The 26,134-nt window shown below is 34.1% G+C and overlaps 3 protein-coding genes and 1 non-coding gene across 4 annotated transcripts; all 4 read right to left on the reverse strand.

Moving 5' to 3' along the window:
- Window positions 1–629: 629 nt before the first annotated feature.
- LOC108222742 (lysine-specific demethylase JMJ26-like) lies at window positions 630–5,698 on the reverse strand. Its single transcript, XM_064093219.1, has 12 exons — window positions 5,561–5,698; window positions 5,363–5,492; window positions 5,055–5,118; window positions 4,248–4,977; window positions 3,000–3,329; window positions 2,582–2,875; window positions 2,434–2,506; window positions 2,262–2,347; window positions 1,908–2,027; window positions 1,643–1,704; window positions 1,346–1,409; window positions 630–1,055 (listed from the first exon to the last, which is right to left on the reverse strand). Exons 1-12 carry the CDS (start codon window positions 5,696–5,698, stop codon window positions 630–632), a joined length of 2,517 nt encoding a protein of 838 aa, XP_063949289.1.
- Window positions 5,699–10,968: 5,270 nt separating this feature from the next.
- Window positions 10,969–12,890, reverse strand: LOC108221075 (vignain). The gene is made up of 4 exons (XM_017394975.2): window positions 12,316–12,890; window positions 11,744–11,979; window positions 11,521–11,661; window positions 10,969–11,447 (listed from the first exon to the last, which is right to left on the reverse strand). The coding sequence occupies exons 1-4, from the start codon at window positions 12,752–12,754 to the stop codon at window positions 11,184–11,186; spliced, it is 1,080 nt and encodes a 359-aa protein (XP_017250464.1). The 5' UTR covers window positions 12,755–12,890; the 3' UTR covers window positions 10,969–11,183.
- Window positions 12,891–13,892: 1,002 nt separating this feature from the next.
- Window positions 13,893–18,881, reverse strand: LOC108219689 (uncharacterized). The gene is made up of 5 exons (XM_017393188.2): window positions 18,350–18,881; window positions 16,547–16,583; window positions 16,216–16,452; window positions 16,082–16,129; window positions 13,893–14,682 (listed from the first exon to the last, which is right to left on the reverse strand). Exons 1-5 carry the CDS (start codon window positions 18,649–18,651, stop codon window positions 14,188–14,190), a joined length of 1,119 nt encoding a protein of 372 aa, XP_017248677.1. The 5' UTR covers window positions 18,652–18,881; the 3' UTR covers window positions 13,893–14,187.
- Window positions 18,882–21,601: 2,720 nt separating this feature from the next.
- On the reverse strand, window positions 21,602–21,688 carry TRNAM-CAU (transfer RNA methionine (anticodon CAU)). The gene is given in 2 exon segments: window positions 21,602–21,637; window positions 21,651–21,688. It is a non-coding gene; the product is annotated as a tRNA-Met (tRNA).
- Between the last annotated feature and the right edge of the window lie 4,446 nt (window positions 21,689–26,134).

Raw genomic sequence — 26,134 nt, forward strand, 5'->3', positions numbered from 1 at the left:
GAAAATTTTCAACCAAACACCATGTATGGGTTTGGAATGAACAAAACCCATACCCGATACCAGGAAAGCGTGAACCAAAATGTTTTGGTCTTGTGGTCACTATTGATCAAATTAAAATCATCATATTATATTAAGATTCGCAATAAGGGTAGTATAGGAACAAAATGATTGAATAATTTTTATATGCCCATTAATTGTAATCAATCAGTACAAAATCACAACTTTCCTTATCTTAAAAGATTGTGTCAAAGATTGTTTAAAATCTTTCACGCTTTGACATTTCAGTTTCCATATATGAGCACTATTCATATAAAGATTAATTTCATTGTTAAGACATGTAACGGCTTTCTTTTATGATTTCAGTTTCCATATAAGAACACATTTCAGAATCGAGTAGAAACACATAAAAATATCTAGTGTTTAATACTGTCATGAACATACATAGAGAACACAAAGAATTGTATAATACAACTTTAGAACATCGCTATCTCTTCTTCACTCTGTAGCTCATAGGTTAAAAGCTGCGGTTTATAGGTTTGTAGGTTATGATGGAGACTTAGTCTACTAGACGGAGCTAGATAATTACTAAGTTAACTAAATACGACATGACAGAGGATCGACTAGGCAGATCAGTCATCTCCATCATCTGAACCGACCTCATCATCTTCGTCATTGGCAGATCCATTCCCATCGCCTTCAGCATCATCATCTTTGTCATTTTCTTCTCCATCGTCCTCATCATCTGATCCGTCAGTTTCGCCACACAATTCTTCTACATTGACATTTAAAGTGGGATTCATTTCTGCAAGTCTCCCCAGAATTTTCCTGAGTTTCTTATTCATCTTGTCATCCATTTCAGCAGCTATTTCTTTCCTCATCTTTTCCAGGTCTTCAGAATGTGTGTGACCAATATTTTCCGATTGTTTCTTTGCAGATTTCCTTGTTCTGCCGGTTCTTCCTACCAACGGGTTTGGTCCATGAGCTTCAAAATCAAGATTAGTGATCTCTTCATCCTGACCAGCTGATTCTTCCAAATTTTCACAATTTTTCTTTTCCTAAAAGTATGCTATTGCATTAGTAAAGAGTTGTAATGACACATAATCAGATAAAAGACTGAATATATATATATATATATATATATATATATATATATATAATTATATATGTCTTATTAATGCATTCACGTATATATATTTTATTAAATATATATAATATTCAAAGACCTAAGCTTATCACATTAAATCACATTATATATATACATATATATATATATATATATATATATATATATATATATATATATATATATATATATTTACCTTCTCAAGATTTGCTGGCTCTAAACCACGTATCCACTTTCTACTAAAGAATCAGAATGGATATCCAGACAATCAGTCATTGTCTCCGATCTGTGAGTCAAATATAACAAATTTTCACTTCATTACATAATTTGTAAAAAGAAAACAAAAATTATATATACTACTTGCATAAGAAATAAACAGCTTGTTATACAAACAATGTAACCGGGGAAGTAGTTTTATAAGAGCACATTTTTAGATCAAAGGAGAAATTCAAGATATTTTATGATTAATTGTATATTGTGTAATATTTCATAAAAAATCAATATACAAGCTCATCTTACTTGGTAATCTCTTCCAAGTCGTTCAATACTTGTCTTATTGCATAAATAATTAATTTTTTTACCTGCACGAAGCAAAAAGAAATTCAAATCGAACGCCATGAAAAATTTAGAATAAAAACAGTAATAAATGAATATAAATACTAAAAGAAATTAAATCGGATGTCATGATAGTAAAATTTTGAATGAAAACAAAGCTAAGTGAAACTTTGAGCAGATAAATTTTGACAATATCATATGTAGTAAAAAAGAAAAATTAATAAGCTACCCCTAATTTGTCCTCCTTGGCCACGCGCTTTAGGGGAAGGGCACGAATTTCCTCGGTAAAACGGAGGCACTCATGTATGCTTTCAGGTGACACAAAACCGGTCGATACCTGTATACATGACTAATGAAATATGCAGAAATATTAATTAGTAAGCAGTTTCATATCATGATAAAATATTTATTGCTATGAACAAAAACAAATATTTTAATCAAGGATACATCATGAAATGTCAGAAATACTTATCGTGATAAAATATATTTCTATGAACAATAAAAAGATATTTTAATTTGAACAAGAAATCAAAAACGTTACCGTGATTGACTTGCAACTTAAGAGCTTTTGTAGAAAACTTACCTTAAAGTTTCTAACTTGAAAAGGACAGCCCGCAGGAATAAAAATTGCATCTCCCAAATTTTGAACCACACTCCATGGTTCAATTCCTAAAAATAGAAAAAATAATTATTCCAGCAATTTCATATAAAATAAAAAGAAAATGTCTATGCAAATTCCATATATGAAAACTTGCCATATTCCTCTTTAAGTCTTCTTTGATGCTCGGCGTTGAGGTAGAATGCCCCATCATATATGGGATCAACAACCTGGCAAAAATAAAATTAATAAATCCATCTATTCTGATGGACAAGAAATTAATCATCAAGTAGTCATAACGGTACCTGCTTTAGCGGCAAGCAATATGTATGTCTGAACTCTCTAAAATGCTTTCTCAGATATTCTTTTAATTTGAAAGCATCTTCTCTGCGGTAAATGTCCCAAAGGGCACCACTCTCCGGGTTTTGTAGTTCTTCTGTGTCATTACCTTCCCGCTGGGGCTCCGGTCCATTCCCCATTTCCCCCTCTACATATATTTCTCTCTCGTCCTGAACACGGTGCTTCTCCTTCAGCTGTTCCATCTTAGCAAGCTCAGAAGGAGTGAACGTCATCTCTTTGACGTGCGTGAGCACGTATACCTTTGACAGAAGACATAATAATGGTAAGAGTTATTTGATTTGAATAATGGCTTTACGTACTCTACTTTATAGAGAAAACTTCTAGCTCAATTATAATTAATTGTATTTACAAAGTGGATCATACCGCGTCAGAGTCATGATAGCTGAGTTTGGAGACGGAGTCACCACGTCCGAGTTGCTGGGAAAAGCCATAAGCGGCATACAGCTTTGGCCCTGTGTCTGGCTTCAGATGGCACTCAGGTAACTTGATAGCAAGGTTCAAGTAGCCGCTCTGTGGATGTGTGTACTCCTTGAATGGCAAAGCACTTAAGAACTCCACGTTATGACGAGGGAGGTGATCCTCAAACGAACCAGATGGAGGCCAATCATTTAATTTGAGCATTTGGGGCCAGCCAGACAAGTCAAGTTTACCTTCTGTATAGCCTTTGAAGAACGAACTTAGGCTATATTCCTCCTGCAAGACAGATAACATTTAATAATCAACTTAGTTGTATGATTAAGAACTGGATTTCATAATTATTATAGCTAAACATTTAATTGCTAGCTTCTGTTAAACAAGTACTCACTTATACCATTCCAACTACGATACTCATGGAGAAAGAATCGTAATAAATGTAAAGAAGAAGCGTCTTTTACCCAGTAGCGCAGAGTCTGAATCAATATTTCCAGATGGGCTGGGTAGGGTATTAGTATCTCTAATACATAAATTAAATGTGAAAAATTGTCCTCTAAAATAGGGAGATTGAGGAATTGATCGTAAATTATTAGATTTCACTATTCCTTTCTTTTCTAGCGAAGATAATAATCGGAGAGGCTTACTAGAAAAAAAAGACTAACTAACTACGTTTACTTGCTAGTACTATATATGCACTTGGAAAACAGTGGATTCAGTTATACACTATACAGCATGAGAACCGGTGGGGGTATAGCAGTGCGCGGTACATGGATATGAGAATGCAGCAAATTTAAAAATATGGGGATTCGGCAAATATTAATATATTAAAACTAGATATGATGTATGTATTTCAAGAGTTATATTTATATTTAAACCTAATAATCAAATAAATAAGTTCAATATCCTTAATAATTTACAATATAATTATATTTCATAACACAAGTATTACATTATAAGGTAGTTAAGTGATAGAGTAATTAACTAATTAAATCACAGAATTAATCATTAATTAACAAGAATTTCCAAGAATTCCCGAGCACCCAGGAATCCAAGAATCGAGTACGTAATGCGGCAGGTAGGCGAAGAATCCCTGCTTTCTAGGTTATACACATAATACATCATTATAAAGGTAAATGTTTTTTGTTAAGTAAGACAGAAAAAACTGTATCATACTATAAAAGCAAGAAACAAACTTACCTTGCACCAGTTCAAACAATTCAAGACAGTCACACGAGTGTGGGACTTATCATGCATTGCTCGAGACATCACCATTGGTTCCCAGCTCAAACCATATGTACTGTCAAGCACACCAGTCACAATCACTGGTTCGCCTTTTGACCAATGGGCCTGAAAATGCTTCCGATCTCCGGCTTGAATGTCTCCAGAACTTGGAGAGTACAAGTAGTTGTCATCAGAGCGGTCTCGAGAAGCAGCTTTCCGTATTGTCTTTGTGGCCGTTTCATCAACTGCCAAATTATAACAGGAGCACCCGTGTGTGGGATCTTCTGGCATGCCATCCAGATTATACAGTTGGCATAAGTCTTCGGCTTTCAATATCACGTCTGAAAGCCAACCGTCTTGAAAGACCTGGTTCAGCCTTAGAATCCCTTTACCACCACACCCACCCAAACTCTCCGGTGGACAAGAGATGCTACCATCCTTGTTAGGCCTCCATTCAGGTAATTTTGCCTTCCGGGGACCACCATCCTTTGTTGCAGTCGATGTGCCCACAGTTCTATTGTTTCGAGGTTTACACGTTTCACCATGTAAGTAGCCCACCCCCGGGTTCTTATATTGATTCATGCTTCCCATATGACCTGCATGCAAAGAGCCAGCACGCAAGTCCCGGCAACAAGAGATGCACAGATCATACGGACATTTTGTGCAGCTGCGGTGGTAGTCAGCAATAGAAGTTCCACAGTTGTTGCTGCATAGAAAATTGCTTTACTAAGCACAACTGCAGAAGGCAGTTAACAGCAGGGAGGAGAATATTCAAAATCTTACCAATTTAGACGCTCATCATCACAGCAGTCTGCTTGTTGCACTTTGACATCAGATAATGGCAACCCTTGGGAAAATAATACAACACAAGTTATAATGACTAGAAATGGAAAACCTGCCCTAATCAAACAGGAGCAACTATTTTATTAATACACTCTATCTTAATAGTAAACTGAAATTAATAGATTTAACTACAGGATACGAGTAATGAAAAAGAATCGAGCAAAAGAAACACAGTAAACATATATTTATTAAGTAATACAACCATATATTAATTTACGTCGTAAATAGCCCAGTTTGTTGTAGTGTACCTCGAATTTGAGCCTCCATCTCTTTTTCCAGACTTTGCTCTACATCAATTTGTTTCACAAATGGAAGAAGCCGTCGCAGGAGATACTTTGAGTAATGCTTTTTGGCTTCTTCGCTGATCCTCGTTTCATTCTGGAATAAACATCGAAAATGGTATATAGCTAGGTTATATATATAGCCATGAAAAGCCTCATCAATACCTTGATCATGAATTCATTGATGATTGAAGTTAAAATGGTCAAAGAAACAAACTTTTTCGCGCAATTCCAAGCGCAAACAACTCTTGCAATTGCAGATGTCTCGGCAGAAAGGACATGCCAAAAGGAAATCCACCTCATTCATCTGGGGATAGCTGTTTATAAACGAAGAAGCAAAAACCAATATTATAATGCAAGCAACCCATCAATGTGGAAAGACCACAAAAAGTATTACTTTCCGCTTCAACACTCAAATTATGGTTTGTTTACATAGTATCAGTGTACAATGGTTAAATATAGACATACGTTTTTAAACCTTAAATTCTAACAAATAATAATTTGTCGAGCCAACTTCAAAAACTTCCTACTCATAACTGGATACAAATTCATATAAATATTGTAACTGAGATAAAACATATTAAAAGGTAAGTGGTTGGGTCAAAAAAATCCATACAGTTGATATACATATATTTTTAATAATTGAAATATATAATTCGTATATATGTCATTGCTATTATAAACTACCTTTTCGAATAAATTAGTTAATCATCAAACGATCACTCTAATTAATTTTCCTATCAATAAAAATGAAAAACAAACCGAACATACTTTTTTAAAATACAGGAAGTACAATATCGTTTCTTCTCACATCTGCTGCAGGTCACAACATGGTCTTTATCATTCTTTTGCACCGATGGCAATAGTACTTCTGTTCACAACCACTCCCATTTTTCCCCTGTACACGAGATATTAAACAAATAATCAGTTCAATTGTGTATTTTCTTTAGATCTACCATGTATTAATTAAGTCAAAGTTGAATTACAAAATTCACTGAAATAATTTTGAATCATGTCAAAAAAAGTATTTTGGTTCATAGATATTTTAGAATTGGGGGTTTCGTTGGTGATTATAAGTTTGAAAAAAAAAAACTTACAGTTTTATTAGGGGTGAGCAAAAAAAACCGAAAAACCGAAACCGAGCCGAAAAACCGAAAAACCACACCGAAAAAAACCGAAACCGACAAAAACCGAAAAAAACCGTAGCCTAACCGAACCGACGGTTAACCGAACCGACGGTTACGGTTTTACCCCAATAACCGAACCGAGAAACCGAACCGCTAATATTATTTTAAAATATTTAATATATATATATATATATATTGAAATCATATTATTTTAAAATATTTAATATATATCTATTTATTCTATATAGATATATGTGCTACTAACTATATACATTTATATTTTTTTTAATAGATGATCAGTGCATTAGTGATTACTAGTTATCGATTCCCTTGTATCAAGATGGGGTCTGCAGGTCAGGTTTCACCCGATTATTGTCACCATTTGCCAATGTGTGGTAACAAAGCTAATGTGTGGTAACAAAAAATGTAGTCTAGTCCTGTGTCCTGAGTTTTCAAGTTTTACAAGAAAAAGTTTGTTCAATCTTGCCATCCTTTTAATGATTTAATATCAATATGTTCACTGCCTTTAATTAATTTTTGCACTGTTAATATGATTTTTATAATTTTTATCGATGTTAATATGATATTTATAATTTTTTATTAGCATGATATTTAAGAGAATAAACTATTAAATTTGAAAACCGAAAAAAACCGAAACCGACAAACGGTTAACCGAACCGAGAAAAACCGTTCCGAACGGTTCGGTTACGGTTAATACCTAGAAACCGAACCGAACCGACATACACGGTTTGGTAACGGTTTTTGGTAAAAACCGAACCGAACCGACCCGTGCACACCCCTAAGTTTTATGACGTCTAGGCTTATAAGTATCTTTGCTGGTAGATGAATCAGATGAATCAGAACCAAAAAGTTGATATAGTTGTTGTTTTCTTTTTCGAGAGCTCTCCATTCCGCTACTCAAATCAATTAACTCTTGTGTTTTTCTCTCCATTCTGCACCTCGACTCAACTAGCTTACTTTGTTTTGATGTCTAATATATTCTCCTTCCTTCCTTCTTTTTCTTCTTCTCCCTTTTCTTCTTCTTCTTTTTTGGTTTTTTTGTTTTTGTTCAACTTTTTAACAAAATGATGATCAAAGGTGAGTTTTTGTAGTCAGGACATATCCTTTAACATTAAACCAAGCCGTGCTCCATCTGTAACGTATATATCTGCAACAACAAACCTTAGTGAATACAACTGTATGTGGGCCCCTATGATGAAAAGTAAACTTTATGATGACATTTCTCACGCCCTACATTCACCTTACTATGGTGAAAAATAAATAATAACATTACAGCGGTTATATTTGTCAGTAGACAATAGGCCCTACAATGACCGTCTATAATAAATTTATATTCACAGTTGCTAGTGTGGACGCCACTTTTTAGGTGGGTGGCATATTTTTATGTACTCCCATCTCATTAATAATAATGACCTTGCATGAAGAAAAATCTTCACCAATAAATATATTCCACTTAATTAAAAATTAGTTGTTAGCCTGTGTTATAGGCACACACTACAAAAACTATTTTATGTTATATTTGCAATAAGAAACGTTAATGATACAACTGTCATATCTATAATCTATTGGGCCCTATGATGACCGCACTACCATGAAAAGTAAATTTTATGATGACATTTCTCACGCCCTACATTCACTTTACTATCATGAAAAATAAATTATAAAATGATGATTTTTTAATGGGTGTGGTTGCTATATATATACAAGAACAGTGTGGGTCTCTAGTATATCAAGTAATATACTCAATTAACTCATGCCTTTGTCTCTCCATTGTGCAGCTCGACTCAACTAGTTCTTCAACTTGTCTTAGATTAATAAATTATTAAAGCAAGGCCCGCTAGATTTTATATTATGTTGACAACAACAAACACGTGTTTTATATAACCTCACTTGTACAATTTTCATGATTACACCTGTCTCTAGGTAGTACTTTTATGGGCACTACGGTTAAAACTAAACCAGATACTATTCACGATTATAGTTGTCAGGCCCCTATACTAACCACAATATGACTAAAAGGTATCGCTCATGATCACAGCTGTTATATTTGTCGGTAGTCCCCTACATTAATCGTCTATAATAAATTTATATTCACAATTGCTGGTGTGAATGCCACTTTTTAGGTAGGTGGCATATTTTTATGTACTCCCATATCATTAATAATAATGACCCTGCATGAAGAATCTGGAGCACACACTAGAAAAACTCTTTTATATTATATTTGCAACAACAAACGTTAGTGAATACAACTGTTATATCTGTGGGCCCCGACAATGACACCACTATGTTGAAAAGTAAACTTTATGATGACATCTGATCTTAGGCCCTACATTCACCTTACTATTGTGAAAAATAAATAATAAGAGATGATGAGGTGATAGCAGAATGGAAGATTTTAATGGGTGTGGTTGCTATATCTACACGAACAGTGCGGGTCTCTAGTTCTAGTATATCAAGTAATATACAGTACACAATTAACTCTTGTCCCTCCATTGCTCGACTCAACTAGTTCTTCAACTTGTCTCAGATTAAAAAATTATTTAACCAAGGCCCGTTAGATTATATATTATATTGACAACAACAAACGCCAGTTTTATATAACCTGACTTGTACAACTTTCATGATTACATCTGGCCATGGGACCTATTATGGGTACTATGGTCAAAAATAAATGGGACACAGATGACATTAGGTCCTATACTAACCACACTATGGTTAAAAATTGTCGCACATGATTACAGGTGTTATATTTGTCACTCAGCCCCTACATTGCCGGTTTAAAATGATATAGAAAAATATTCATCACCAGTAAAATTGTTCTTTTTAATTAAAAATCAGCTGTTATTGTGTTCTATGAGCACACTTAAAAAACTTTTTTTTATATTATATTGTCAGCAACAAGCGTTATTGCTAGTGAACAAGTGTTATATCTATAACTCCTATATTGACAGCGCTATGATGAAAAGTATATTTTATGATTACATCTCTCACACCCTACATTCTCCGCATGTTGTGACAAGTAAATAATAAGATTACATCTCTCACACCCTACATTCTCCACACTGTTGTGACAAGTAAATAGTAAATTATGATGTGATAGTAAAATGAAAGATTTAATGGGTGTGGTTGATATATATACATGAACAATTTAATGAAATTGTTTTGAGAAAAATGTGGTCTCTAGCATTTTGCACAAAAAAAATATATGTGAAAGTGGATATTAACAGAATTATAAAACTACAGAGAGTGTTTATTTGAACACTTGCATATATGTATATATATAGGGGTTCAAAAGAGACCGAGACTTAGGGAGAGACCTAACATCTAACCATTGAATATTTTTTGATCTTGTGGTCATTGTTACTCAAATAAAATCATCATATTCTATTAAGATTCGCTATAAGGGTAGTATAGGAACAAAATGATTGTATAATTTTTGTATGCCCATTAATTGTAATCAATCAGTACAAAATCACAACATTTCCTTATCTTTAAAGATTGTGTCAAAGATTGTTTTGAATCTTTCACGCTTTGACATTTCAGTTTCCATATATGAGCACTATTCATATAAAGATTAGAATGATGCTAGAGACCCCAAAAAAATTTCGCAAAAAGTTTTACCAAATGACGTGGAAAACACGTGGAATATTATGATTGGGTGATTGATGAATTTGCAGGAGGTCCGAGTGAAAGCAACCAATCACACTGCGACACATTGTTTGGGAAAAATATTTGGGATAACTTTTTGGGGTCTCTAGCATTTTCGTAAAAATTATTAATTTCATTGTTAAGACATGTAACGGCTTTCTTTTATAATTTTAGTTTCCATATAAGCATTTTTATCTGATCGCTAGTGTGTGTATCTATTACAATTAGGTTTGGATAAATATTTGCCGAGTAATAAATTTGAAAATGATTAAAACTTGATCTTGTAACTGTATAAAATTAATTAAGTGAGTGGTATTTCTCCACATAATTAGATTTATATATCTTATATTTGATATCTAGTCTAATAAATTTGTGAGTGACCGATTTCGTAACTAGGATAACAGTGAATAAGTGACTGAGAATCAAATGCTGAAATCAGCGTGAATATCACTGGATTATACTATACCATGGAGTCGATGGTCAATTTAATTTATATAATTTTGAAAGTTGTGACTATATTAAAGTAGTAATTTTAATACTCCCTCCATCCCATTTTAAGTGTCCTGTTTTGACTTTCAACAGTCAAACTGACCAATTTTTGACCAAGTATAAAGAACAAAATTGTTATTATTTTAAAAAACTAAAAATTACATTTTATAGTATATTGTAGGTACTTTATAATGACATAATTTTTTTTTATTTTTAAAGATTATATTATAGGTGTAAATCTCAGTCAAACTTTGGTCAATTTGACCAAGTCAAACAGGACACTTAAAATGGGATAAAGGGAGTATAACATTAACATAACAGAGTGAATAACTTCTATTTCACACTCACACAGGAAAAGGAAAATAAAACAGCACTAGATCACACCAGGTGCATGCATGCAGTTTGTCCTATAAAGCTGGACTTCATTATGGAATTATGAGCATTTTAACAGACAAGAAATGCAAAGCTAAGAAAACTCAGTAACACAGCCTGATGTATCCTGTTCAGAGTTCATCTGTGTGAGCAAATGCATGAACATTCGGGTTCGTCGAGGAGGTTTTGATGGGATAAGAAGCCTCCATTGCTATACCACATATTCCTTCTTTGGCAGGCACGCCTCGTTGCATCCTTAAGTAGCCATCCTCTCCCCATTCCGATCCCCACGAGTTCTTCACTATCCAGTAGCTGCTTCCAGCCGGCTCTGCTCCGTATCCTACAATAGCTACTCCATGATCCAGATCATTTTTACACACTCCATTAAACACTCCCTGCAATCAAGTCATTTTTTGTCAAACTTTGGGATTGTATTTTGAAACAAATAAAAATAATAATTGTAGCTACCTTTGAGTACAATTGGAAATCAATGCCGCTGGCATCAATGGCCACGGATACAGGCTGGTTGGCTACGGCCTTCATCAGTGCATTCTCGTCGTTAGCAGGCACATTTTCATGCCCATCAATCGAAACTGCTGGAGTATTCACCTGCAAAACAAAACAGTTTGTGTCCTGATATTTAAAACCGAAGAACGTAAAGGCTAATTGTAACAATTGTTTCATTGAGTACCTTTGAAAGATCACATGCTCTGTCTATAGCTTGGTATGGATACTGATCCTCCGTTAGAATTCCTCCTTTCTTCTTTATAAAATCAAATGCACCGTCCATCATCCCTCCATTGCATCCTTGATTTTCTTCAGTGTCACAGTCGACAAGCTCTTGCTCGGATAAAGATACTAATTTATTCGTTCTAATGAAGTTTATTCCTTCGACTCCTACAACTGCTGCAAATGCCCAGCAACTTCCTGCAACATGAAAAGCATTAGATTACAATGCATGGACAGAGAAGCAAAGGAGCAGTACCAAAAACGTACTCCCTCCGTCCAACCCAAATGTTTACATTTGGGTTGAGCACAGAGGTTAAGAAAATTAGAGTGAGGATAGTGGTGTGACAGTTGATACTTATAGAAGTAAGTATAGTGGAGAAAAGTGGTGAAAGTAGTTGGTTTTTATATTATAAAAATTTTACTATATTTCATAGGTTTTGAAATGTAAAGAATTGGATAGAACATGTCAAAATGGAAAGCTTAAAGAAATAGTTGGGACGGACAGAGTACATGGTTTACAAGAGGTTGACTCACCACATTGGCCTTGATCCTTGACAGAAGTAACAGCTCCTCTCGCCCTCCAGTCGACAGATGGAGGAAGGTCCTTCACATTCTCATACATGAAGTCTGAATTTCCAACGCGCTCCCCTCTGAACATACGGTGATGACTTACCTTGGAACCAGCATAAAAGCTTCTGAACTCATAGTTACTCATATCTGCAAACTTGTTCAACGCGAGCTTATAAGGCTTATCCAGCTTGTTAGCCTCATGAACATGTCTAGCATTCGCTTTAAACACATTAAACCGCCTCTGCTTCTCGTCCAGACTCCTCGATACAGAGTGGTGCCTCGTCCACCTCTCGTACAATCCCCACAAGCCCTCTTCCGTCTCCAATTCCTTCTCATGAAAATCAAAACTCTGGGCAAGACCAAGAACCAGTCCCACAGCAACAAAAACCAGAACAACCTTCATTTCAATCTCTCTGTTCTTTCTGTTAACAACAAGATGAGAAAGCCGAGACCCTCGAAAGGCCTTATGTAGTAGAAATCAGCAAGTGAGAAACTTATGGGCAAGAACTTAAGAAACTATAAAGTTGAGTGACGAGCATTTGTTACACTGTTAGACCTTGGGTCAAGAAGATCTTTACATTCTGTTAGTTGAGGATGAGCTCATTTGGGTCAAGTTGGTTTTAAAAGTGGAGCAATTAAGGGCTCTGCAACATCACCAATGACTCAGAATGAGATTTTGTTCTACGTTTTTTGAGGAAAGTATGGGAGGGGTGGAGCAGTTAGAAAACTTCCCAGTTCCCACTATAATTTACAGACTCAGAGTACATATTAAATCTGCTAAAACGGGCTTGAGTCCAACTTTACAGTTGCTAAAAGCAGGCAGTTGCATAAAGGGGGGAAATTAGATCCTCTGTACGTAATTTTTGTACCATATCATAGTATAGTACAAGATGTCTGACAGTTGCATAAAAGATGCAGTCAGATCCTCTGTAACTAATCCGTGTCTTATATCTTGGCGGAGTAGGTCCGTCACAAATTACATATAACAATTAAAAATGACTTATCCCAACTTAATGTGTTGGCCCGAATGTAACATATAATAATTCATTTACAAAAAATAACGAAACAAGCCAAATTTCTGAACTTGACAATTTTCTGAACTCGAGATTGTCGCCTTGTGTAAAAAATTTCCTCACCCAGTTACTAGTTATACGAGATAAGAGAAAAATGACACAGTACATGTTTTCCTCATCTAGATACTAGTTATTATCCCAAATAAGGAAATATGAGAAAAATGACACATGCCGAACTTCAGAAAATCCTAGAACTCGATATTGTCCCCTTATATACAAGTTATCCTCATGTAATTCTGGTTACCCGAAATTAGAGAAAAATGACACGGCGGACTTCATATGTTTACCCGCATGTGACACAAAATAATTCATGTACAAAAAATAACAAACCAACCACAATCCTGAACTCAATATTGTCACCCTAAGATACAAAGTTCGAAGTTACTAGTTACCTGAGAACAAAAAAAGAAGGTAATCACCGTGTAAAGACAACTAGATATTGCATAATTTTATGAGAAAAGCTTCACCTAAGAGGAAAAAGAAATTGTACATGGTATGAAACTGAAGGCTGATCTCCAATACAGTTATAGAAGGATTGTTTAATTAGTGAGTAATGGTTGTTCTGTCACACCTTGTAGTATGAGAAGTTGAGAATGCACAGAGGTTTCAAACATTACATTACATTAGAAAAACTAAAAAGATGAAAGAGTAAAAACCACACCCCCACACGATATAAGTTAATCATCAATTGCTTTCACCTATCTTTGAACCTTCTCTTGGTACTCTCTCAGCTCACAAAGGCCCGGTTCGAACTTTGAACAATTTATGCCGCTTGAATTCTATCCACCCAATCCACACTCCGCCGCGCTCTTTCAAATTGTTTGTCAACGCTTTTCCGAGATTTCTCATGGTATTCAACACTTCTACGAGATTTTTCAATTTGATCGGAAGGTATTTTCAACTTGGCGGCAAACTTATTATCATTATCAAACTTGTATTCGTAAAATTTCAGTTTTTCATTTTTACTGGTGCTCTGTCTACGTTTATCTCTTCTGTCAGTGCTCTTTCTTGGAGCCTCAACATAATCTGTACTCCTGGAGTGTTCCAGTCGCCCATCTACACTATTCCTTGAACCGTTCCGCCTGGACTGAGTTTTTTCAACATGAGATATAAACCTCTTCAAATGCTTGAGATACTCTGGGTATAACTCCAAGTTGCAGTGACTCCCTCCTTTGAGCCATAATGGTTCATATTTCTCTCGACACAATGCCCAAAGTTGTCTACCATGAGAGCAATCAACAACTTCATCTGCAGTCCCCTGTAAAAGAGTGTATTTTAATTATTCTCCAATTCATTTCAACTGCATTATTTGAGAAAATAATGGAATATGGAAATGAAATAAAAAATTTCATTCAAAATCAGCAAAAACAGAATAGATGTTGGCAAGGAGGCATAAGCCCAAACTCAAACATCCTTATGGTTCTAAATGGAGATGAAGAACGTAAATTACCTAATGGTTAGAAAATTGATGTACCCACCAAGGCTTGAACCTTGAAGACTAACACGTAAAATACTTGACACTCTGTTCGATCCAATTGTTCTTTCCATCACAAAATTATCAGTATAGCAAGTTGAAGGTCTCAAGTCCTTTTCAGGCAGCAAACTTCTCAGTTTCCAAGTTCCTATGCTAATACATAATTACTTTATCACCCCATATTATGAAATATTATATTACGTATGGAGTTGTGGACCATAGTAGAATACTAGCTTACATGGTATGAAACATGTTACAAACTATAATGCTCCCCTTCACAATTTTCTGTATACAGCTAAGCAGCTCCATATCTTGAACACACACCAATACCTCATAATACATACTAATATATAATCTGTTATTATTTTTTTCTTTCGTCTTTTTGTGTTTGCATTATTTCATGAGTTGATGACTAGCACCAGTCACAACCACCCCAGTAATAGATTAAGAATTCTAAGAAATCTAGTATTGTTTAAAGGAAATTACAATCGTCCCTAACAAAACAACTGACCAGTAAAGCTTACCAAAAGTGAAAAAAATTGTGATATGTATCTACAAAATGACAAACATCACCGATACAAGAACTGCAGCAAGACAACATTGCACATGCTTGTTAAAAAAATTCTGAAAGACGTAAAAAACTCCATAGACGGTTATACACCCCAATATATATAAGAATGCTCGAGGAAGCTTATACAGAATTATGATGAAATTAGTCATGTACATTTGTTAAACACTACACACTTTAAAGGTGTTTGTGTTTGAAACTTTTGATCTCATAGCACCAGAGATATTGAACTTGTCGAAAGAGTCCAGAAGTCATGCATAGTAATATTACTACTCCTAGGTCTATGAAGACAACTATTTCTAGGCCTATGAATGTGGTCTCCGAGGGGAGTATTTTGTCATCTAGGAAGGCCTAGCAAAGCAACTAACTTTCCTCCCCTTAGTGTGATCATATTCCTTTACAGTTACTTATATTCAGTAAGCTAAGAAATTTATTTCAAAATTCGTAACTAATCTAATAAAGTACCCCATATACTTCAAATTAGATGAAAAGGAAAATCTGGGCGAGGTCTATCAGAGTCCATTTTACGTGAGACTACTAAAAAGAAAAAGCTAAAAAACGAATTAACAGTTATTATTCGGTTATAAGATGCAAACTAACATTGTGTGTACTTACATGAATGACTAGTATAGCACATGTCACCAAAGGGATTTTGTCGATGTTCTGCAACAAAATGTGAGATGACATTTAGACGTGAAACGGACACCGGGCTAAAAAATTAAGTCGTCAAAATTGAGCCAAAAAATCACCTTATAGATGTCAAACCAATAGGTTCTTTTGACAGGATACATGACTCGTAAACCTGATAATATAGCACTGTGCAGAACGACTGCTCTCAGCTGAGGTAAACGAGCAGCCAGATCCAAAGTAGGCCCACTTCCAACAGATTGGCCATACAGTATTATGTCTTCCTGCTTAGCACCATAATTCTCTTTAAGACACTTATAAGCAGCTTCAATGTCTGCATAAGTGTTTTGTTCGCTTGGCTGCAACAACATCACATGTTAACATTTCTATGATCTGATTTTCGATAATTGAAACACATGTCTTGTTATACTAATATTGATAATTATCTATCACCTTCCCAGTTGATCTCCCATAGCCGCAATAGTCATACCTGCATCAATACAGCAAAATCAAGACCCCATCCACAGATGCTGGTTAAGAGGGCAAACGAAGAACCAAATAACGTTTCAAGCTAGCAAACGCACTTGACCAATTACGTCTCAATTCTGGGCAGATATAAAGTTGAAAATCAATCAAATCCTTACAAAAGTGTAATTATAATGCCCTCCACCAGAATTTTATTAGGTTGGACACATTGTTTTATATTGGATCCGAAAATGAGATGAGTGTTAGGGATAAAACACGAGATTCAATCTTCTAATGCAAAGCACACACAAAACAATATATTTGACGTGGAAAACCCACGTCCCAACTTGTATTATTAATCAAAACCATTATCAACAATACAATCAAACCAAAATTGGATACTCAAGCCTACTACCCAAGTATCCGCCCTCGAGCGATACCTAAGTCTACATCTTGAGCACACCTATCAAACACAATATGACTATGTATATATAGCCATCTCAAACTAGACAAATCAGAATCTAATTCTAAAACAGCTACACATAGTCCTAATCCAATTCTGATTTCCAACTCAAATCAGAATCCAATTCCAACTAGGTCTTCTATCTTTGTGACCAAGACATATCTTATAATAATTGTCTAAACATACAATTATTATCCTTATATATTTTGGATCACCAAAGTCCATGTTACCTTGTAATGGGCTGATACCTAACAATCCTCCCCTTCAGCCCAATACAATCAACAATCACGATCAAGACATCGACGTCCATCCGCCAATGCCTCCCCTCGAACAAGAATCTCCGCTTCTCGTTCTTCCAAACTTTGAGTATCACCAAATTTCACTTTAATGAACTCCCAACCACCGCAAAACGGTATATCCATCTACAAAATCACGTGCATCAACCCCGAGTGCTCTTCCATCCATGAGTCACCCGATCCTTGCTTTCACAATCCTCCGGCCTCTAGAAGAACCATCCAATCTTCTTCCATATTGAGTCAGAATCCAATTCCAACTAGGTCTTCTATCTTTGTGACCAAGACATATCTTATAATAATTGTCTAAACATACAATTATTATCCTTATATATTTTGGATCACCAAAGTCCATGTTACCTTGTAATGGGCTGATACCTAACAATGAGATCTGCCAAGAAACATCTAAACAATCTCTCCAACATATATATTCTGTAATTTCATGTTTCATGGAGCAATTATACAATCCTCGTGTAAGAAATTGCAAATTTTGACAAACATATACTTCTAAAAGAGGAGGGCTAACTCAGATCATATATCTTTAACACCCTCACACACTTAAAAGCCCATTTTTCACATCAAAGAGAATATCACTAGGACCCCATTTTTGGGACAATACTGACTATAGTATCTCTATTTTTTGTTATTCTTTTAGAATTTTGGGTGTACAAAATTCAAACTTAAAACCTGTCAACTACTACTAAATACTAATACCCAACGATTACACCAAACAAACAAACTAAAAAACAAAACTCGTTATGTATGATCTCATTTCATCAAACTTTACCAACACATATATCCAACAATCAGTACCTAAGCTATCTTCTTATTTATCTAAAAAATAAAAACTGCCAATTCAGTATAATTACATCCATAACAAACACGCGGAGAGAGAGACAGAGAGAGAGAGAGAGAGAGAGAGAGAGAGAGAGGGTGGGAGGGAGAGAGGGAGCGAGAGAGAGCGAGGGGGAGAGAGAGAGAGAGAGAGAGAGAGGGGGAGAGAGAGAGGGAGGGAGGGAGAGGGAGGTTGCATACCCCATGAGATTAACCTTTAGATGAATACTCAATTCAATAAAAAGCTCATACATCTGCCCAATATCAGCAGCATTCCCATGAGAATAAAGCAGCGTGGAAGTCGCCATAGGATACCTCACATACATTGCCACAATCTCATTACCTCTCCTAGTCGGCAGCTTCAAAACGTCCACGTTCTCCCGGTGAGGAAAAGGGTCCAACAGCAACAACCCAGTAAACCCATCTTTAATCACCTTATACGACGGCGGGTTCGGCGGAAAAAACGCAAACTTTGCAGCCATTGATGACGTCACCCCACCCATCACGAACCAGAGAGATATGCGCCTGTGTGTGTATTGATTGTGGATATAACTTTGGCTGGTGTGAAATCACACCCCCACCGCACAGAGAGAGAGAGAGAGAGAGAGAGAGAGAGAGAGAGAGAGAGCAGAAAGTGTTCGTGCGTGTGTGTGGACAGCGCAATGTTTTGAGAAGAGTGAAACTCACTACTAGGACAAGCCTGTGATATGTGGACACGATTATTAAATGCGCTGCTGTTGCCTTTGCCTCGCTTTACTTTATGTTTTACCCATCGTCCCGGTCACCGTCACTCCTTCCTTTTTTAATACTAAATCGCTGATTTTGCAAACGTTTCGGAACTCAAATTTTTCTTTTCAATTTCAATGTGCTTTGTCAGAATTTTAAATTATCGAGTAATTGACCGTTTGCATCTTCTAAATTAGATGATTTTTGCGATTTGATCATGTTTTTATAATGTTGGCAGCATGCAACCCACAACTTATAATTTTTAATCAAAATATAACTCATCCTCTAATTGTTCGTTGACCAATTATCTCTAATATTCTTTGTAATAAAACTGCTAAGGGCATCTCCAGACTCCAATTACAGCTTCAAACTTCATATTTATTCACTTTTAACTTAATAAATGGAATAATCAATCTACAATCATCCATTACTTTATTTTTATATATAAAGTCATTTAGTATCATCTCTATATATGAAGTTGAACTATGAAGATAAAGCAAAAGTTGCTTTTTGTAAAATGAAGATATAAAGTGAAAAAGGTGAAAATTAAGATGAAATTGCTTTATTTATAAAATTATGATTGGCGATAATCTGAGAAACATAAAAAATAAAATTGATAGAGATCAGAAATAATTCCTAATTATTATTGGATTATTAGAAAGGGGAAGAAATTAAAATCCTAGTTAATAAGGGCTTGAAACCTGATTTATTAATTAATTTCATAATAAGTTAAAATAGACTAATATAAGGCTCATTGAACATCCACGCATGAGCTTTATGAATGTCAAAATTCAAGAATTGAGCACCTAGCCTGTCAAGGCCTGTATCTGGAATCCTAATCCGACTAAGAGTTCTTCGGAAGGATCCAGAGCTTCAGAGTTTTATACGGATTCTAACTCTTAGCTCCTTTGTATCTTTTTTATTTTTCCTGATTTGCTAATATATTAAATTTATCCTCAATTTCATAATTACTGCTCAGATCAAAATCTTAAAAATCCGATTGGATTTTTCATTCACTATTTTTTCCGTTCTGATCATGAATAAAGTATTTAAAAATTATTCCGGATTTTTTTATTTTTATTCATTTATGTATTCTTTCCCTTTATAACACAAAAATCACTATTCATAAATCACTCAAAATTCTCATAAAAACTGTATTTATTACTTGTAATATCTCATAGTAATTAGGAATTATTTCTGACATCTGTCAATTTCATCTTTTTGTGTTTCTTAGCAGTTTTATTACAAAGGGTATTTGGGTAATGGACGTTGATAATTATCTTTAACGACATTTGGATAAGGGGTTGTACTTTTTTAAAAATTATAAGTTTTGAGTTGCATACTGCCAATATTATAGAAACAAAACCAAATTGCAAAAACCATTTAAATTGCAGGGTACAAACTGTCAATTACTCTAAATTATTATACATATTACTTTAACAATATCAAATTATCAATGTTATTTACCCCTAAATCATCACATGGCGATATAGTTAAGAAGAAAAAATTTCAATAAACAATTTAAAATTTGTTGAATATTATAAAGTTGGATTTATTTTAACCTCAATTAACGAAATAGTTGGGATTTGAATTTGATTTTAATATTATATTTCTTCCGTCCCAATTTATTTGTCTTGTTTGACTTTTTATGATCAAATTGACTAAATTTTGACTGAAGTTTACATATATAAAATAATTAGAAAAATTATGAAAATATATTACTAGAATATTTTATATATTTAATCAAATCAAAATATATAAAATATTTTATATGACATAAAATATATAAAATATATAAAATATTTAATCAAATCAAAATCAAGGAAACCCATTATTTTTTGAATTTTTATTAATATTTGATGTCTCAATTCGAGTTTTCAAATCAAACTCCAATTTATCTAATAATAAATCATGTTTTGAATTTGAAATTAAAACTCGATGGAACTCGAACTCGAATTGTGAATTTTTATTGAGTCGGAGAAAAACAACGGGGAATTGCAAGGAACTAAATTGGTGATTAAGAAATAAGAAGTGTGTTGTTAATTTGCATAGGAAATAGCAAGTGGGCGCACCCCTCCCACGTGAAGCTCCAAGATATAGAAGGGATTATGTTGGTTTACACGCCGACAATCCCTTCCCATAATCCGGAATGTTTCGTACACTCCTAATAATGCAGCCCATGAGTTTTTTAATATTCCATCTGTCATTTTTTATTGTTACATTTAAAAAAAATTGTTTTCAAATAATTAGGATATTTTTGTTCCAGTACATATTTAAACATATTTTTTCATATATACTCTTTAAGTGTTAGTTCTAAAATTTGACTTTGCCATTAATATATACACTTATATATCTTAACATGAAAACAACTTATAACATTTAATTTTTTTCTACAAATGTATATGTTACAAATGTGACAACTAAAAAGAAATGAAATGAGTACTGCATTAATAATCAGCAAAGAACTAGAATAAAAACACAAACGAAACAATTTTTTTTTTAAGGAACGGAAGGAGTACTGTAATTAATAATTAGCAAGGAACTAAAATAACATAAACGAAACAAATTTTTTTTAAGGAACGGTTTTTTTAAGGAATGGAGGGAGTACTGTAATTAATAATTAGCAAGGAACTAAAATAACACAAACGAAATAATTTTTTTTTAAGGAACGGAGGGAGTACTGTAATTAATAATTAGCAAGGAACTAAAATAAAAACACAAAACAATTGGGGTGAGAGAGGCTCGAACTCTCGACCTCAGGATTACTCGTATATGCTATGAGACCTACGCGCTAGCCAACTGCGCCACCACCCCTTGGTGTCGAACTTCGTATTACAGCATATATAACATTAATAAGTAAGCTAGGATGCCTTCACACTTGCCAACTGCCAAGAATGTATTGAGCAGTTTAGACTTTAGAGATTAATAAACAACGTAATACTATAGTAGTTTGCTTTTCTCTTTATAATGTGATAAAGAGCTTAAGCAAAATGGAAATGGTGGAACCAATTGCCATCATTTTGGGAATGATGACCTCAAATGCATGCCACATGCCTACATTGGTTTCAAGGACATCGGCAGCCTGGAAACTATTTTTCCAAACGTTGGTTCAGCTGCTTTATACCTTTTCTATTACATGCTTAGTTATAACTTATATAATTATATTGACTTGCTTTAGTATATTAATGAGATCGAGTCGAGTTCAGATTAGTATAGATTGTAGTTAAGGAACTGATCTGGTTTATATGATCTGATTCGAGAGCTCGGCGGAATAGAAAATGTTGACAATTTTTGACACAAATAAACAATATATAAGATTTCGTCAAAGAAAAAAAACCAATATATAATACAATGACTTTCATTTGCAGTGAAATTGATGATTATATGAAAATACTTGAGCCTAGACAGATGATTTGAAGTTGCGTTCATCAGCGTTAATAAAATTAATTGAGAGAATTTTTAGATTCAAAGAAATCTGTATGATTTATTCCCGATTTTTTTTTTTGTTGTTGAGAATTTAGGCTTATACGCTTTACAAGTGAATATGTGTTCTAATACTTTTCGGGGTGAGCCAAAGTCGAACCCTAGTATTCCGGTACAACAAATGATAAACCCAACATGCACTTGGGTTATCCGATTGTGTTCTATTCCTAATTTAAATATCTCAAGAAGAATGGTAATAGATATTTAAAAAATTATTTTCAATTTCTCTTTATATCTTAGTTCAAATTATATGGACTCAAACTAATAGTACATTGATAATAACGAACACTCCAGATATGAATATGACCCATGTAACTAAAATCAGTTGGAATAACGGGACTTAAAATAGACATATCAAAAGCCTATGATCGTTTAGAGTGGAGTTTTATTGAAAATATATGAAGAGCTTTGGTTCTAATGAAACTTGGATTGATAGAATAATGTATTTCATTCGATCAGTCTCCTATAGTTTTCTACATAATGGTAGTGAATTTGGAAGTGTTATTCCACAAGGGGAGTAAGACAAGGTGATCCGATCTCACCTTACATCTACATCCGATAAATATTTAAACTTCTAATGAATAATTTTTGGGAGAATAGTTTGTTTTTTTTGACAAATATGGGGAGTAGCTTTTTTAATTTGTCGCAGCGAGTACAACTGTACAAGTGGAAATTAACATGATTGTGTACACTCACCAGCCTTTTCAAAAACTAACTATCGACGTTAACAAGCAACTAACGTTAATTTGTACACAATATGTAAAGTTTGTCAAAGTTGGTGTACACGCTTTGCTAGAATCGAAAATGCAGCTGGTACACACATCGGATATATCGGAAAGTACAGGTACACCATGTGTAATTTGTTGAAAATAGAAACTAGAATTATAACTACAGAATGAACAAGGTAGCAATTGATATGTATAAGAGTGGAACTCTCTAAAGAACTTGTACTTCTTCTTGTTATTTCATCTGAATAAACCAAGCAATACATTTATAGAATATAGCCCACAAGGTGGCTTAAAACAAGGAAACCACTACACCTAAACTCCTAAATGAACTCCACTTCACGATCCTATAATTACTCCACTGGACTCCTACTTCTACTACATCACTTCATGACCTATCGGCAGCTATTTTCTAGGCCCGCAACAATACTCACGACCAGGAGTAAAACAAACTTTATACAAATAAATAACTAAACAAAACAAATAATTAATAACAACTAAATTTAGGATTATTCCAACATAATTTACTCCTAATGAAATGATAACAGATCTTAATATATAGGCTTCGTTCTACTGTGAACTCGGGATTTTTAGCCATTGTAATTGATGACATGTTGTCGCGGAAAATTGTTGTGGGAGTGACTTGTTCTTGCCTTAAATCATTTAGCATTCTTTTGAACCAAATAGATTCACAAGTTGAAATTAGTAGCTCAAACATACAATAGTTTTCTGTTTCTTAGATAACCATGAAATAATATTATTTCCAATTAGGCTTGTCAATGTACCGCAGCTCCGGTCCGATCCGAGCCGATCCGGGATTCTTAGCGCATATGGATTCGTCAAAAACAAATTCGATATGAAATCCGATAAAAAAAATCCTGATAATAAATGGAACGGATATGGGTTTAAGGTGATCTGATCCGTTAATGACCCGATCCGGTGGAATATATGTGTGTGTATAATATAAATATTTTAAATTGTAGTAGTCACTCGATAACATTTATGTGAGTCCCGGATTGTAACTGTGTTTTATTAATCATTTAATTAATTAATATGTATGAGTTGTAAAGTTAGAGCAGCTAGTACTAGTACCCCAGAAATTATACCATCTTGTATATTTTCTTTTCTAACTTAATTTGTGATTTTTTTTTCACAAAATGAAAATATATCATGCTACTTACATCATGGTGTCTCGTTTAATCTTGTCCTTCCTGAACTCGAAGATTCATTGACATGAATTTTTTAAAATACTTTTGCATCGGCTAGTTGTGTGCATGTCAATATACCTTCGGGCAGCTTAAGTGCTAACTTTGGAAGAGGTGGAAAACGAAAGCAGATTATTATCTCTTGTAATATAATGAGCAAGATATAGGGGGAAGTATTGAAAGGATGAAGAATATGGTCCGATCTTTTATATGATATTGTATATGATCTTGGTGTTTATCTTACAAAGCCATACACGATAGGATATATATAGATACAACATAGATGATTCTAAATGCAAAATCAAGTTGTCCATGAACATATATAGGATACATGAACCTGTATATACATAAATATGAACATTTTATAAGATATTCTAGAATTTTCTGAATTATTTTCCAACACTGCCTTTTAATTCTCACTAGTACAACTAGCTTGTCAGGAAAATTGAGAAACTTCTCTCAAGATACAGCTTTGTAAAAATGTCTGCCACTTGGTCTCGGGTCTTGCAAAACTTTAACTCAAATATTCTGGGCTTTAACAAGTTCTCTAATGAAATGATGACGGATCTCAATAGGCTTTGCTCTACTGTGAACTACTGGATTTTTAGCCATTGAAATTGATGACATGTTGTCGCAGAAAATTGTTGTGGGAGTTACTTGCTCTTGCCTTAAATCATTTAGCATTCTTCTGAACCAAATAGATTCACAAGCTGAAATTAGTAGCTCAAACATACAACAGTTTTCTGTTTCTTAGATAACCATGAAATAATATTCTTTGCAAAAAAGAAACTATAGCCTGATGTACTTTTTGTAGTTATCCAGGGAACCGGACCCATCATTATCTGTATATCCAACCAGCTCATTGTCTTTATTTCCTTGATACAGAATGCCAAATTTTTTATGCCTTTGACATATCTTAGAATCCTCTTAGGAGCTGCAAAATGAAGCTTACTTGGTTCACTGGTAAACCTTGAGATCATGGTTATAGTATACAGAATATCGGGCCTAGTATTTGTGAGGTAAATGAGTGAGCCAACAAGTTTTCTGGAAACTTGGATAAAGTTTCATCTACCTTTGGAGCACCATCATTTCTAGAAAGCTTTTTGATAAAACTCATTGAGGTTGCTACTATTTTGCATTCCTCCATACTAAAACTTCTTTAATAAATCAGTAGCATATTTCTCTTGATGAAAGAATATTTTCACAAGCTGTTGTTTCACTTGCATGCCAAGAAAATACTTCATGATACCCATATCCGTCATCTCAAAGTTCTTCATAATTTCTTCTTTAAATTCTTTAATCATTTTCTGATTGTTCTCAAATAAATAAGATTATCAACATAGAGATAGAGGCATGCATACAACCAAAAAATCATTTGTACATGTGTTTTTACATAAAGCAATGGCTCACTTGTGGACTTTTTTCTAAATCTCAAATCTAAAATATTTGTAAAAATTTGTTTTTCCAAGCTCGTGATTCTTTATATAAAATATTTAAAATTAAAAACTCCTAAATATTTCTTATGCATGCCATCAAACTGAAATTTATTCAAAATTAAATCCAATACTAGTCATCTTTTTGAAAGAATAAAATTATTAATATTCTCCATATTGTGATTTTGAAAATTTAATCGCCAAAATGCTTTCATTCTTCATGATGAAATTAAATAATAAAAATTCACAGATTATTCGACTATTACTAATGTTAAGATTGTAAAAGATCGTAAATCATTAAAATCCCACATAGAATTTATGAATAGATGAGTGACTATATAATAACATATTAATAACTAAATAAACTTTTAAGGACTCCAGATTATATGAACAGTCGTCAAACTATGTTAACTA

Source organism: Daucus carota, chromosome 5 (genome assembly GCF_001625215.2).
Source record: "Daucus carota subsp. sativus chromosome 5, DH1 v3.0, whole genome shotgun sequence".
In the NCBI taxonomy this organism is placed as follows: domain Eukaryota; kingdom Viridiplantae; phylum Streptophyta; class Magnoliopsida; order Apiales; family Apiaceae; genus Daucus; species Daucus carota.

Coding starts and splice junctions, on each gene's coding strand:
- LOC108222742 (XM_064093219.1), bottom strand. CDS start 5,698: ATGAGGTGGATTTCCTTTTGGCATGTCCTTTCTGCCGAGACATCTGCA. Junction 2,876..2,999: donor GCTATCATGACTCTGACGCG/GTATGATCCACT, acceptor CTTCTGTCAAAG/GTATACGTGCTCACGCACGT. Junction 1,705..1,907: donor CCAAGGAGGACAAATTAGGG/GTAGCTTATTAA, acceptor TGCTTCGTGCAG/GTAAAAAAATTAATTATTTA.
- LOC108219689 (XM_017393188.2), bottom strand. CDS start 18,651: ATGGGTGGGGTGACGTCATCAATGGCTGCAAAGTTTGCGTTTTTTCCG. Junction 16,584..18,349: donor CTAAAGGTTAATCTCATGGG/GTATGCAACCTC, acceptor GTATTGATGCAG/GTATGACTATTGCGGCTATG. Junction 16,453..16,546: donor ATGGGAGATCAACTGGGAAG/GTGATAGATAAT, acceptor ATGTTGTTGCAG/CCAAGCGAACAAAACACTTA.
- LOC108221075 (XM_017394975.2), bottom strand. CDS start 12,754: ATGAAGGTTGTTCTGGTTTTTGTTGCTGTGGGACTGGTTCTTGGTCTT. Junction 11,980..12,315: donor CAAGGATCAAGGCCAATGTG/GTGAGTCAACCT, acceptor TTCATGTTGCAG/GAAGTTGCTGGGCATTTGCA. Junction 11,662..11,743: donor GAGCATGTGATCTTTCAAAG/GTACTCAATGAA, acceptor TTTGTTTTGCAG/GTGAATACTCCAGCAGTTTC.